This window comes from Leucopleurus acutus (assembly GCF_964270905.1).
Source record: "Leucopleurus acutus genome assembly, chromosome: 19".
In the NCBI taxonomy this organism is placed as follows: domain Eukaryota; kingdom Metazoa; phylum Chordata; class Mammalia; order Artiodactyla; family Delphinidae; genus Leucopleurus; species Leucopleurus acutus.
The window spans coordinates 2,230,887-2,244,577 of NC_139161.1; the positions used below are offsets into that span (position 1 = coordinate 2,230,887).

Consider the following 13,691-nt stretch of genomic DNA (forward strand, 5'->3'; position numbering starts at 1 on the left):
AAGAATCAGACTATTACACAATAAGATTCTACACATAGTCTTCCACAATAATGGAAACACCTCTGAATTTTACCGTAAGCAAAAGAACTGTGACGAGAGCACCGTACCTGAGTTACTTGTGTCTAAAATCACTAACAGAACGAGGTCTCCTTCCAGTTATTCTGGCTGATGAGTGCCACCCAGTGAATGTCACTTCCTGCAGACCTCTACGTGCACTGAGACCGTCCAGTGTTCAGGTTTTTAGGACGCCAACTTCCATTCAGTTTCTTTTAGAAATTAAAAAGGAGAAGCAAACTTTTGCTTTATGTCTCTGTTCTATGTGTTATTTATGTATTCGTTTTTTATTTAGATTGGGGTATTACATACTTATGTAACAAGATGGTATAAACTTAAAAGATAACTGTTCAAAATAAGATGATTCTATCACTATTTCTTCAAATCATAAAATCACAAGCACTGTTTCTGAAAAGTGAAAAAGTACATGTTCAACTTCACATACAGACTACAGTGCAGTATACTTCAGATACAAACGTGCAGTTTCAATGCATTATACACAAGTTTTATTTGAAGAAAAGCAAAACACACAACCAACAGCATTTCAATTAACGAAGTCAGGAAAATCCCACGTGCTTTCATGGTTCTCCAATTACCGTTCAAGCAATAAACGTTTAAACCAAAGTTAAAATAAAGTGAAAAAGAAAGAAATGCAGTAAGCAGACTGAGCAACACAAATTCAAAATACTACTCTGTCTTCCTGTGTCCTTTCCCACCAAAGTGTGCTGTTCGAAGTACCACAAGTGTTATCTTCTTCCTCTTGTTCTTTAGTGAGTTCTATAAAAACCTAAATGAAAATAAATTAATGAATACAATATGCTGCTGTACAATTATCTTACAAAAATTTTAACTAAATCAGCAATAGCATAAGGCAATACCTAATTACATTAACAATTCAAGTATCAAGAGATATACTGCCATTAATATTATTTAAACAGAATAATCTCCACTAATCCCACAAAAAGATGAATGTTACTTTAGAGGATTAATAATTTGTTTTTTGATTAATATATTAAAGTAGCATCATAAAAATATTTATAAATATTTAAGCAATGTAATTTCAGATGTGCTAATATGAAATACCACCCATCATGACTCATTTTTTTCCAACTGAAGAAAAAATACTGAGCTATTCAAAATAAGCAGATGGAGAAGCTCAAGTTGTTATTTACAAAGTTTAGGAATATTCTATAGCGATTGGTCTCTGGCTCACAATCTCCTTCCCTGTCCAATATATACCTAAACAATTAGATACTGGACACTTTCTTCTACAGAAGAACTTTTAAAATTTAACTTTATAGTACCTGTTCCAATGTCGCTTGAGAAAAGCTGTATTCTTCAATGGCAAAAGTACGTTTAGCTGTTAAAATATAAAAATAATATTTCACTTATTAATATTTTCAAGTAATAAAATGGCAATAACTACTGAGTGGCTAACAATCTGGTTTTTGTTGTTGTTGTTTTTTTAATCTCTATAATCAACTCATTTCGATTTAAAGCTGCCAATACAGGTCACTTTCCTCTATCTGCTTCCTTTCTCTCCCAGCCGCCCAATTCTCTACGGCCCTAAGCGCAACGTATTTCACGGGACGGACTTGCCTTACTCTCCTTTTCCAAGCAGCCCCTCTTTCCCCTCCTTTCCTCTTCTCCCTCATTCCTCCTGTTTTCACGTGTCTTCTGCTCCTGCTCTGTCTCTCCCATCCCCCAGTCCCAGTCCAGTCCACTCTGGACTTCTTACACTAGGTTCTGGATATCATGGGTCACGTGTCCACACGCTTTTCTGTACTTATTTTAGGTCCGTTTGCATTCTGGCCCAATATCAAATTTCTGGTTTTCTATTCATTCCTTTAATTCTCCCTAATTACTTCAAATGTTCTCTTTAATCATAAAGAAAACACGAGGAGGGACTTCCCTGGTGGTCCAGTGGTTAGGACTCTGTGCTCTCACTGTGGAGGGCACGGGTTCAATCCCTGGTCGGGGAACTAAGATCCCACAAGCCGCAAGGCGCAGCCAATAAACCAAAAAAAGTATATTTAATGAAGTAACACTTTTTTTTTTCTTTTAAAAAGAAAGCACCAGGAAGTTTCGTAGTTTGCAAATGCCGTAAAATAACCTGTACATGAATACGTGCCCCACCCAGGAGACTGCCTCTCTCTGCTGGTGAGGTATCTTTATCCCACCTAACATTTATTTTTTAAATGCCAAGATCCAATAAACTTCTTTAAGATTTAGATTTAGGAATGCCTACCCTCTTGCACTATGAATTTTCCTCTCCCTTCTCTGCCTGCCACTGGTGTCTTGCTACCATTGCTACCTCTCTGGTCTAATACGAAGTAAGGATTCACGAAATTCAGTGCTCCCACTTCTGGACTGAACTGGTGAGGGCTAATTAGGATGAACTTTCTCAGAGATGCAACGTGAAAAACCGCGGTGATGTCCAGAGCGAAAGGTTTACGCTACAATACAGTTAATCTACAAAATCCCTAGCGTGTGAGTATTTACCTACAGCTTAGATTAAATTAGTAAAAGGTCATCTTCTTACTTACCATAGTTTCTACAGTAAACTTGAGTCCCAACTTCTAAACTTTTTAATAAAATTCTTTAATAATTCGAAAGCTACCTCACAAAGTTTTTCAAATATTACTTACCTTCTTCCAGCTTAGAAAAAGATTGTGAAAGGGATTGAACATCTTCCTTAGGAATTTTATAAGCCAAAATAGAAGAAAAACTGAAAGCAAAGATAAAATACAGGTAAATTCAAAATAACTACTATGCATTCTGAAGCTTTGAAAGTTCAAAATAAAACTCCAATAACTTATTTTGATACTTATTTAGACAAAAATTATTTGAAATCTTAAAAATATTTCCATGCACAATAAAATAACTCTCTCATTACTCCTGGATAAGAACTTTAAAAACTTTAAATACTATTACATGTTGAAAGATCTAACATTAAAAATGAGTCAGCTTCATAAAACTCCATTCATCAAACTACATTAGTCCAATATTGGTTATACTACATTTTTTCATTAATCCTTAATACAATAACCAATTTTTATGATTATTGCTGTACAAAGAAATGTAACTAAATTTTTTAAATCTTTACCTTTCCTGACGGCTTGCATTTGGGAAAATATGCTGAATTTCTCTTTGAAGACGGTCTACTTCTAGGTTTTCTATCCAGTCCTTTAATTTGATTTCCAAAAAGTATCCTTTTCCAAATTTACTCTTTAGATGTTGGACTGTCCCAATACATCTGTAGTAATTTTTAAAAGGAAGTACAGATATAAGATAACCTGACAGTTTTGAAGATAATTTCTCACTTAAGAATGATTTAAATAAAATTCCCACATTAGAATACTTGTCAATTTATATAAAAGGTGAAAATATAAGAGATAATACAGAGTTTTCATATACCCCTTCCCCAACTTCAGTTTCCCTAATACTGTCATCTTGTATTACCGTGACACATTTGTCAAAATTAAGAAACCAACGCTGGTATATTATTACTGAGTTTACTGCCTTTACTTGGACTTCACCGGTTTCTCCACTAATGTCCTCCTTCTGCCCCAGAGTCCACCCAGGATCCCACTGTGCTGTGTGGCCACACCTCCTCAGTCTCCACTGCTCGGGGACACTTTCTTATTCTATCCTTCTTGGTCTTGGTCATGACTTGGACAGTTTTGAGAACTGTTTTTGTAGGATGTCCCTCAATTTGGGGTAGTCTGATGCTTTTCTCATGATTAGACTGGGGTGTGGGTTTTTGGAACAAAGAACACAGAGCTGAAGTACTTTCTCATCACGTCCCAGGGGGCATGTGATGACCACGTGGCCCTGCCTGCTTAGGGTGGTATTTGTCCCATTTCTCTGCTGTAAAGTTACTATCCACCCCTTCCCATACTTTAGAATACAGACTGGCTTTAAGTCCAGGCGATACTTGGGAGATACTACACAATCTGGCATCTTTCTGTAAAGAGATGTGTCTCTACTCCCACATTTATTTACTTACTCCATCGCTTACCTATATGAGTATGAACTCGTATATTTATTTTACACGCTGGGTTACAATCCCATACAATGCCTACCAATTTTTAAAAATAGCAAATATCATGCCTGAAAATAACACTCTCAGTTGTTGAATAATTAAGCCAATTCCAAACGCAGAGTGGCTGGCCAAGTTTTGGAAGAAAGTAACATACTTCCAAGTGATTCTACAGAAAGCTGATAAAACAAGGGAGCATTTTTTAACATTTAAGCTAATGTGTATTATTATAAGTTTCTGAAATGACGGCGTTCCAAATCCAGACGCGTGCTCCGCCCTGCGCGCCTCCCCCCTCCGCGGCAAACAGCCACCTTAGCTGCCCAGACACCAGGATAGCCACTCGGTCACAGACAGCCTCCACCTCCTCCATGCAATGAGTGGCCAGGATAGCTGCCCGCGTTTTGTTCTTAAACGCAGCTCTAATTGCTCTCCTACAAAATATAAATAAAACGAAAAGAAGGGAAGGTGGCACCTGAAAAGTTCATGAAAATACCTGAGTTTTAAAAATCCAACTATTTGGTTAATTTAAATTTATCAAATATCATTGCTATAATTAGTATATTCTGCCCAACTGTGATTCTTCTATCCCAACTCATTTTACCTTATTTTTGAAAGCTTGTCAAATGGAAAGAAAGTTCACGATTTCAAGCGTTTCTATGGGTTAAAAGTATGCTAACCAACCGATTACAGAAACCGATGGCTTTTCACGTTATAACAAAAATAGCCACAGAGTCATAGGGAAAACTTAACATGCGTCTGAACCAAACCTCACATTTTATAGACATGGAAACCTAGGCTCAAAGAGTTGCTCAAACAATGATGAGTGCCTAGAAAGAGAGTTCCAATGGACATTTAGGACAATACTGTTATGAGATGTTTACTTACATATGTTACTTTATACAGGAAAAAAAGCCTTTAAAAAACTATTCAGACAACAGTACACTCATTTTTGTCCTGGCACACATAATATACTGTTAACAGCTGATGAAAAATATGATCAGGTTTAAAAAGTTTAAGGGGATCTCGAGAAATTTTTAATTACGATTTCTCCTTTATGTGCAGGATTTTTAATCGATACATGTATGTAACTAACACAAAACCACCCGTGATGATGCTACAGCACAATGGGTCTCAAGCGTCCCTGACGTCATACTTACCACATGTGCTGTTTGGCTTTAGGGTCCATACCTGTGGATGGCTCGTCTAGCAGAGTAACGGGAGGGTTCCCCAGCATACTCAGAGCAAAACACAGCTGGACGGAAAGAAAACGGAGCGCGGGGAGGCTATAAGAAACTCTATCAGGTGGACCTAGAGTCTGTCATACAGAGTGAAGTAAGTCAGAAAGAGAAAAACAAATACCGTATGCTAACACATATATATGGAATCTAAAAAAAAAAAAAAAAATGTTCTGAAGAACGTAGGGGCAGGACAGGAATAAAGATGCAGACGTAGAGAATGGACTTGAGGACAAGGGGAGGGGGAAGGGTAAGCTGGGACAAAGTGAGAGAGTGGCATGGACATATATACACTACCAAATGTAAAATAGATAGCTAGTGGGAAGCAGCCTCATAGCACAGGGAGATCAGCTCGGTGCTTTGTGACCACCTAGAGGGGTGGGATAGGGAAGGTGGGAGGGAGACGCAAGAGGGAGGGGATATGGGGATATATATACACGAATAGCTGATTCACTTTGTTATACAGCCGCAACTAACACAACAATGTAAAGCAATTATACTCCAATCCAGATGTTAAAAAAAAATAGAATGTGAAAGAAGAAAAGAAAAGAAAAAAGAAAGTCTACCAGGCACCAGACTGTACACACGCTTGTCGTTTAATAAAAGTACCTTTCGCTTGATTCCTGCAGGTAGTTTCTTTACCGTTTTCTGGAGATGTTCTTTTAGATCAAGTGCATTTGTTATTCTGCAAAATACACAATACAAAATGAGTGTACCATGATGCACATAAATACAAATATAAAGTGATCACGGACACTGTTTTTTTCCTAGAACAATTACTCTGTTGAAGCTCACTTTAAATAAATTAATATCTTGATTAAAAGGTTCACTTTAAAATAGGTTTCATGACATTTATAGGTACATCCATTCTGTATTTATAAATAAAAATGTTTCCTTTTCATTTTCATGGCTGTCATAATTTGGTAAAGAATATATGAAAAATTAATGACCTTCTTCTATGAAAATTATGATCCACGGAAATGCCTGTTATGAAATTTTAAAGCCGTGGCATGTGAACCTTTCTCCAGGTAACAAAAGGGCTCTAAAGACAATTATTTTACCGAATTATGACCTCTTTCATGTCACTGGCACTCATTCCTTTCACAGCTCCATAAATTTCAAAATGTTCCTGTAATGTAATCTCCGGCCACAGTGGGTTTATCTGAGGACAGTAGCCCATACACTTTACGGAATCATCATCTCCAGCTGGGTCTGAAGAATAGTCTCTTAGAAATACCTGCAGAAATATAAACCAAGTGTAATGACTATTTTTGCTTAACTTACATCGTAAAGGAAGTGGCAAGTGGGTTAATTCAAACTCCTTCCAAACTCCTGACTTCCTAAAGTCAGGGTCACAGCAGGTCAGATTCTCACCCTTTTCTGATGAAGAAGCGACACACATGGCTGCGTCAGAGATGAGTGACATGGCTAGGAAAGGTGGCCGGGGATGCAGGGTTTGGTGGGAAGGCAAGGCCCGTTTTAACCAGGAGGATCAGGGGGCCCCACGGAAAGGCGTTTTCTGAGCCAAGGGAACATGTGAATTTGCTCATCTGGTTTTCTGTGGGGTAAGGAATAGCCAACATAAGGAAAACCTAAGGTAAAAGAAGAGTGAAGTGTGCCCGGCATTTTCCAGCAAAGAATGAGCCAGCGTGGCTGGTGTGATCGAAGGCTAGCTGACAGCAAGGTCAAGGTTAGCTCCTCTATTTCCTGAAGTTAATACAACGGGCTTCTATTAAGTCAGTGGACAAATCACCCATGCTTGTAATCAGCATAAAAGCAGAAATACTGTACATGTGTGTGTTCTGCATGTGTGCATGCAAATTTGACTATGTACATTATTCTCACAGATAACCAAAAAGATCATAATTTGATTAAGCTATCCTAAAAAGTAAATATTAAAAACATGAAATTTGAGCATAAAAATCCCATTTGTCACTAAGAAATTTATTGTAATTAAAAATATAAATCATATTCAATATATCCCACACCATTATACCATACCTGGCCTGAAGTTGGTTCTATATCACCAACCACAATATTAATAATCGTACTTTTGCCTGCACCATTTGGACCCAGTAGTCCCAAGATCTCTCCTAAAGGAATTAAAAGAAAAATTGTCATATGTAAATCAAACTAAAGAATGAAAATTACTCTTCCAGAAAAGTTATTCAAGAAAAAATAATTAAATACCAGCCTTTTTTCACACAGAAGGAGACATATTTATTTGCCACTTTCTTTATTTTTCTTGTAGGAAGAAAATCTTTCTTGTCTTCATATTCTTTATGCAAATTGTTGACCATAATGGCTGGCTTCTAATAAGGGAAATAGGATTTGAAAAAGAGTTATAACTCAGATATCCATCGTTCAATGACAGGCCGTACACAGCTCATGGCCGTGTCGTAAGAACTATATTTGCTAATAAGGGATACTGCCTAGATAACTATCCATCTATGACGGGAATAATGGCTTGTTCAAAAGAAAGTGGACAAACATATTTTTTCAAGACAAACTTCCTGGCAATCGATTCATATAAGGGGACAATTTTCGAGGCTAACCCTGTGCAGAGGGGCTGCTCACTGCTCACCGCACGCGGCTCAGCACGAGAGACTGAGTTACCTCCTCGTGGCGCTGGCAGCTCAGCAATTCTTTGACCTTCACCCTTTCAGCTCTGACATCTTCATCTTCATCCTCATTGTTTGGTGGTTCTGGAAACTTCTTACTTTTGGACTTTGTTGTAAGGGTCCTGAAAGTATAAATAGATTTTCAAATAATTAAAATGGTAAGAAATTGAAGCACTACCTAGAGAAAAGACTGAAAAAAATATAGCAACATGAGATCTGTTGTCGGAGATCAGTTATCTCTTAAAGGTAGAAATTACAGAGCTATTTTTCACTCACTGACATCATTTGGATGATAGTATCTAAATTCATTCATTTATTCAACAATTATTTATAACCAGTATGTGTCAAGCACTAGTTCACAGAAAGATAAAAAAGATTTAAAAAAACCCAACACAGACCCTGCTCTCAAAGAATTTACGTCTTGGGTGTACATGAGATGACCCAGGCAGCGTGGACAGAGAGGCTGAAGTCAGCATCCGCAGCAACACCATAAAGGTGGGCAGAGGAAAGAGCGCTTCCAAAGGAAATTCTGAAGTACTATTAAGAGAGGTAAAGAGGCAAATAGAAGTTGACATTATGGGAAAAAAAAAAAGAAAGAAAGAGGAGAAAAGTTTAAGGGAAGAAGTCAGTCACATTTAAGGCTGTAGATCAGTTAAAGAGGGTGAGCCTACTTTACCAGACAGAGAGGAGCCGTTAGTTTACCTTACCACAAACAGGAGCAGCCAAGAGGTGAGGGCAGGAGCCAGATGGCAGGAGTTAGGGAGTAAATGGGACATGAGAAAGGAGGTGACAAACCGGAGGTGGAAGCTTTCTGGCTATAAAAGGAAAGAGACTGTCTTTTCTCCATTGTATATTCTTGCCTCCTTTATCAAAGATAAGGTGACCATATGTACGTGGGTTTATCTCTGGGCTTTCTATCCTGTTCCATTGATCTATATTTCTGTTTTTGTGCCAGTACCATACTGTCTTGATTACTGTAGCTCTGTAGTATAGTCTGAAGTCTGGGAGACTGACTCCTCCAGCTCTGTTCTTCTTTCTCAAGATTGCTTTGGCTATTCGGGGTCTTTTGTGTGTCCATACAAATTGTGAAATTTTTTGTTCTAGCTCTGTGAAAGATGCCAGTGGTAGTTTGATAGGGATTGCACTGAATCTGTATATTGCTTTGGGTAGTATAGTCATTTTCACAATGTTGATTCTTCCAATCCAAGAACATGGTATATCTCTCCATCTGTCTGTATCATCTTTAATTTCTTTCATCAGTGTCTTATATTTTCTGCATACAGGTCTTTTGTCTCCTTAGGTAGGTTTATTCCTACGTACTTTATTCTTTTTTTTTTTTTTTTTTTGGTGGTACACGGGCCTCTCACTGTTGTGGCCTCTCCCGTTGCGGAGCACAGGCTCCGGACGCGCAGGCTCAGTGGCCATGGCTCACAGGCCCAGCCGCTCTGCAGCATGTGGGATCTTCCCAGACCGGGGCACGAACCCGTGTCCCCTGCATCGGCAGGCAGACTCTCAACCACTGCGCCACCAGGGAAGCCCTAGATACTTTATTCTTTTTGTTGCAGTGGTAAACGGGAGTGTTTTCTTAATTTCATTTTCAGATTTTTCATCATTAGTGTATAGGAATGCAAGAGATTTCTGTGCATTAATTTTGTATCCTGCTACTTTACCAAATTCATTGATTAGCTCTAGTAGTTTTCTGGTAGTGTCTTTAGGATTCTCTATGTATAGTATCATGTCATCTGCAAAGAGTGACAGCTTAACTTCTTCTTTTCTGATTTGGATTCCTTTTATTTCTTTTTCTTCTCTGATTGCTGTGGCTAAAACTTCCAAAACTACGTTGAATAATAGTGGTGAAAGTGGGCAGCCTTGTCTGGTTCCTGATCTTAGTGGAAACGGTTTCAATTTTTCACCATTGAGGACAATGTTGGCTGTGGGTTTGTCATATATGGCCTTTATCATGTTGAGGTAAGTTCCCTCTATGCCTACTTTCTGGAGGGTTTTTTATCATAAATGGGTGTTGAATTTTGTCAAAAGCTTTCTCTGTATCTATTGAGATGATCATATGGTTTTTCTCCTTCAATTTGTTAATATGGTGTATCACATTGATTGATTTGCATATATTGAAAATCCTTGCATTCCTGGGACAAACCCCACTTGATCATGGTGTATGATCCTTTTAATGTGCTGTCAGATTCTGTTTGCTAGTATTTTGTTGAGGATTTTGCCTCTATGTTCATCAGTGATATTGGCCTGTAGTTTTCCTTTTTTGTGACATCTTTGTCTGGTTTTGGTATCAGGGTGATGGTGGCCTCGTAGAACGAGTTTGGGAGTGTTCTGCCCATATACAATGGAGAAAAGACAGCCTCTTCAATAAGTGGTGCTGGGAAAACTGGACAGCTACATGTAAAAGAATGAAATTAGAACACTCCCTAACATCATACACAAAAATAAACTCAAAATGGATTAAAGACCTAAATGTAAGGCCAGACACTATCAAAGTCTTAGAGGAAAATATAGGCAGAACACTCCATGACATAAATCACAGCAAGATCCTTTTTGACCCACCTCCTAGAGAAAGGGAAATAAAAACAGAAATAAACAAATGGGAACCTAATGAAACTTCAAAGCATTTGCACAGCAAAGGAAACCATAAACAAGACGAAAAGACAGCCCTCAGAATGGGAGAAATTATTTGCATGAAGCAACTGACAAAGGATTAATCTCCAAAATTTACAAGCAGCTCATGCAGCTCAATATCAAAAAAACAAACAACCCAATCCAAAAATGGGCAGAAGACCTAAACAGACATTTCTCCAAAAAAGATATACAGATTGCCAACAAACACATGAAAGGATGCTGAACATCATTAATCATTAGAGAAATGCAAATCAAAACTACAATGAGGTATCATCTCACACCTGTCAGAACGGCCATCATCAAAAAATCTGCAAACAACAAATGCTGGAGAGAGTGTGGAGAAAAGGGAACTCTCATACACTGTTGGTGGGAATGTAAATTGATGCAGCCACTATGGAGAACAGTATGGAGGTTCCTTAAAAAAACTAAAAATAGAACTACCATATGACCCAGCAATCCCACTACTGGGCATATATCCTGAGAAAACCATAATTCAAAGGGAGTCATGTACCACAATGTTCATTGCAGCTCTATTTACAATAGCCAGGACATGGAAGCAACCTAAGTGTCCATCGACAGATGAATGGATAAAGAAGATGTGGCACGTATATACAATGGAATATTACTCAGCCATAAAAAGAAACGAAATTGAGTTATTTGTAGAGAGGTGGATGGATCTAGAGTCTGTCATACAGAGTGAAGTAAGTCAGAAAGAGAAAAACAAATACCGTATGCTAACACATATATATGGAATCTAAGAAAGAAAGAAAAGAAATGTCATGAAGAACCTAGGGGCAGGACAGGAATAATGACGCAGACCTACTAGAGAATGGACTTGAGGACACAGGGAGGGGGAAGGGTAAGCTGGGACGAAGTGAGAGAGTGGCACAGACATATACACACTACCAAATGTAAAACAGCTAGCTAGTGGGAAGCAGTCACACAGCACAGGGAGATCAGCTCAGTGCTTTGTGACCAGTTAGAAGGGTGGGATAGGGAGGGTGGGAGGGAGGGAGATGCAAGAGGGAAGAGATATGGGGATATATGTATATGTATAACTGATTCACTCTATTATACAGCAGAAACTAACACACCACTGTAAAGCAATTATACTCCAATAGAAACACTAAAAAAATAAAAAATATACATATGACCAAAAAGAAAAAAGGAAAGAGAGGGGATAAGAGCTAGAGAGGGACTCAGGTTTCAATGCGATTGATGAGTACTTTGTTTTATATGGGAGGAAGGCGACCCCCTCCCAAAGGGAAATATACCCTAATAAGATCCAAAAGGGAAAGACACAGAACGAGAGAGCTGACTGAGCAACATCCTTAAGCAGACAGAACACAGGAAGACCTGGGTAACAAGGGGGACACCTTCCTCTGGGGCTGGGAAAAAGCAAAAGTGACGAAAGATGTGGACAAGTGTGTACACATTTTATCATTTATAATCAGGTGCTTCTGTTTCCTGAGACAGATGGCACGATCACCCACTGAGAAGTAAGAAGCGAGGTGAGCTGAGGTGACTCTGAGAACCTGAGGGATACAAAGAAGGCCTGCGAGAACGATGGAAAAGAAAAACATAGGAGGGGGCTTCCCTGGTGGCGCAGTGGTTAAGAATCCGCCTGCCAATGCAGGGAACATGGGTTCGAGCCTTGGTCCGGGAAGATCCCACATGCCGCGGAGCAACTAAGCCCGTGCGCCACAACTACTGAGCCTGCGCTCTAGAGCCCACGAGCCACAACTCCTGCAGCCCGTGTGCCTAGAGCCTATGCTCCGCAACAAAGAGAAGCCACCGCAATAAGAAGCCCGCGCACCACAACAAAGAGTAGCCCCTGCTCGCCACAACTAGGGAAAACCCACACACAGCAACGAAGACCCAACTCAGCCAAAAAATAAGTAAGTAAATAAAGAAAAAAAAGAAAAAGATAGGAAGCTGCTGAGTAGGTAAAGGCGTAGGGCTGCCAAACAGCGTTAAAACAGAGCTGAGTTTCTACGGGATGAGTATGTAGCATCATCAATGGCTCTGATGCAAACAGAGGGTGAAGTGGAACAGAGACAAAAGTCCCTGGCTTGGAGAAAATCAGAAACTGAGGGGTTACGATGTTGGAAGGGTTACCTGTGTGGATGCTGAAATCTCCCCCAAAACGAGAGCAGGAATAAAGGCAAAGACACAGAAGGAGAGCCAGACACTCTGCCTCAATGGATGAGGGGCGGGTCCAGTGGCTAGTGAATAACCACTATAGGTTTTCCAATACTTTCCAGTTTTCTCCAGAATGTGAATATTCAGCAAATAAACAAATACGTGAGAAATATAAAAAAGAAATTCAGAACCAATTTGGTACCAATGGCCATATTTCAAGAAATAACTCTTCTTCAAATTTGAAACATCCTTTGGAAAAAAATGCACAGACTTGGAGAAAATATTTTAAAATATATCTGATAAGAGATTGTAACCAGAATATATTAAAAAAACCTCAAAATTCAATAATATAAAGACAACCCAATTTTTTAAATGGGCAAAGGATTCAGATTGACATGTCTCCGAAGTAGATATAAAAATGAACAATAAGCACATGAAAAGACACTCCACATCATGAACCATCAGGGAAGTACAAATAAAAACCACAATGAGACACTAATGTGCACCCACGAGAACAGCTAAAATCAAAACGACAATAACACGTATGGGCAACAACGTGAAGAAAACAGAACCCTCATCCGTTCCTAGGAGTAAAATGGTGCAGTCACTGTGGAAAACAGTCTGGCAGTTCTTGAAGAGGTTACACATAAAGCTTGACCCACAATGACCCATCAATTCCACTCCTAGGTATCCTCCCCAGAGAAATGAAAAGATACGTCCACACAAATACTTGCACCCAAATGTGCATCGTAGCATGACTCATGGTAGCCAAAAAGTGGCAACAGCTCAGATGCCAACCAACCGATGAATAGATCAAGTGTGGTATATCCTTACAATGTAATATTACTCAGCAAAAACAAACAAAAAGGTAATGAGGTACTGCCACATGCTACAACGTGGATGAACTTCCAGAACGTTACGCCCAAGTAAAAGAAGCCAGACAAGAAAAGACCCCAC

General features: G+C 39.0%; 1 protein-coding gene across 2 annotated transcripts in view; it reads right to left on the reverse strand.

The window, feature by feature from the left end:
- Positions 1-543: 543 nt before the first annotated feature.
- Positions 544-13,691, reverse strand: part of ABCA5 (ATP binding cassette subfamily A member 5) — a 62,329-nt gene continuing 49,181 nt past the window's right edge. Inside the window, exons 28-38 of one of the 2 annotated variants that reach the window (XM_082860864.1) lie at positions 7,948-8,074; positions 7,526-7,643; positions 7,333-7,424; positions 6,393-6,568; positions 5,941-6,016; positions 5,254-5,348; positions 4,408-4,527; positions 3,161-3,310; positions 2,703-2,782; positions 1,359-1,414; positions 544-841 (exon numbers count right to left, since the gene is read on the reverse strand). In XM_082860864.1, coding sequence (XP_082716990.1) covers positions 734-841; positions 1,359-1,414; positions 2,703-2,782; positions 3,161-3,310; positions 4,408-4,527; positions 5,254-5,348; positions 5,941-6,016; positions 6,393-6,568; positions 7,333-7,424; positions 7,526-7,643; positions 7,948-8,074 — 1,198 coding nt within the window. In that variant the 3' untranslated portion in view covers positions 544-733. Of the gene's footprint in view, positions 842-1,358; positions 1,415-2,702; positions 2,783-3,160; positions 3,311-4,407; positions 4,528-5,163; positions 5,349-5,940; positions 6,017-6,392; positions 6,569-7,332; positions 7,425-7,525; positions 7,644-7,947; positions 8,075-13,691 lie in introns of those variants that run through there. The other variant, XM_082860863.1, reaches the window with a different exon arrangement.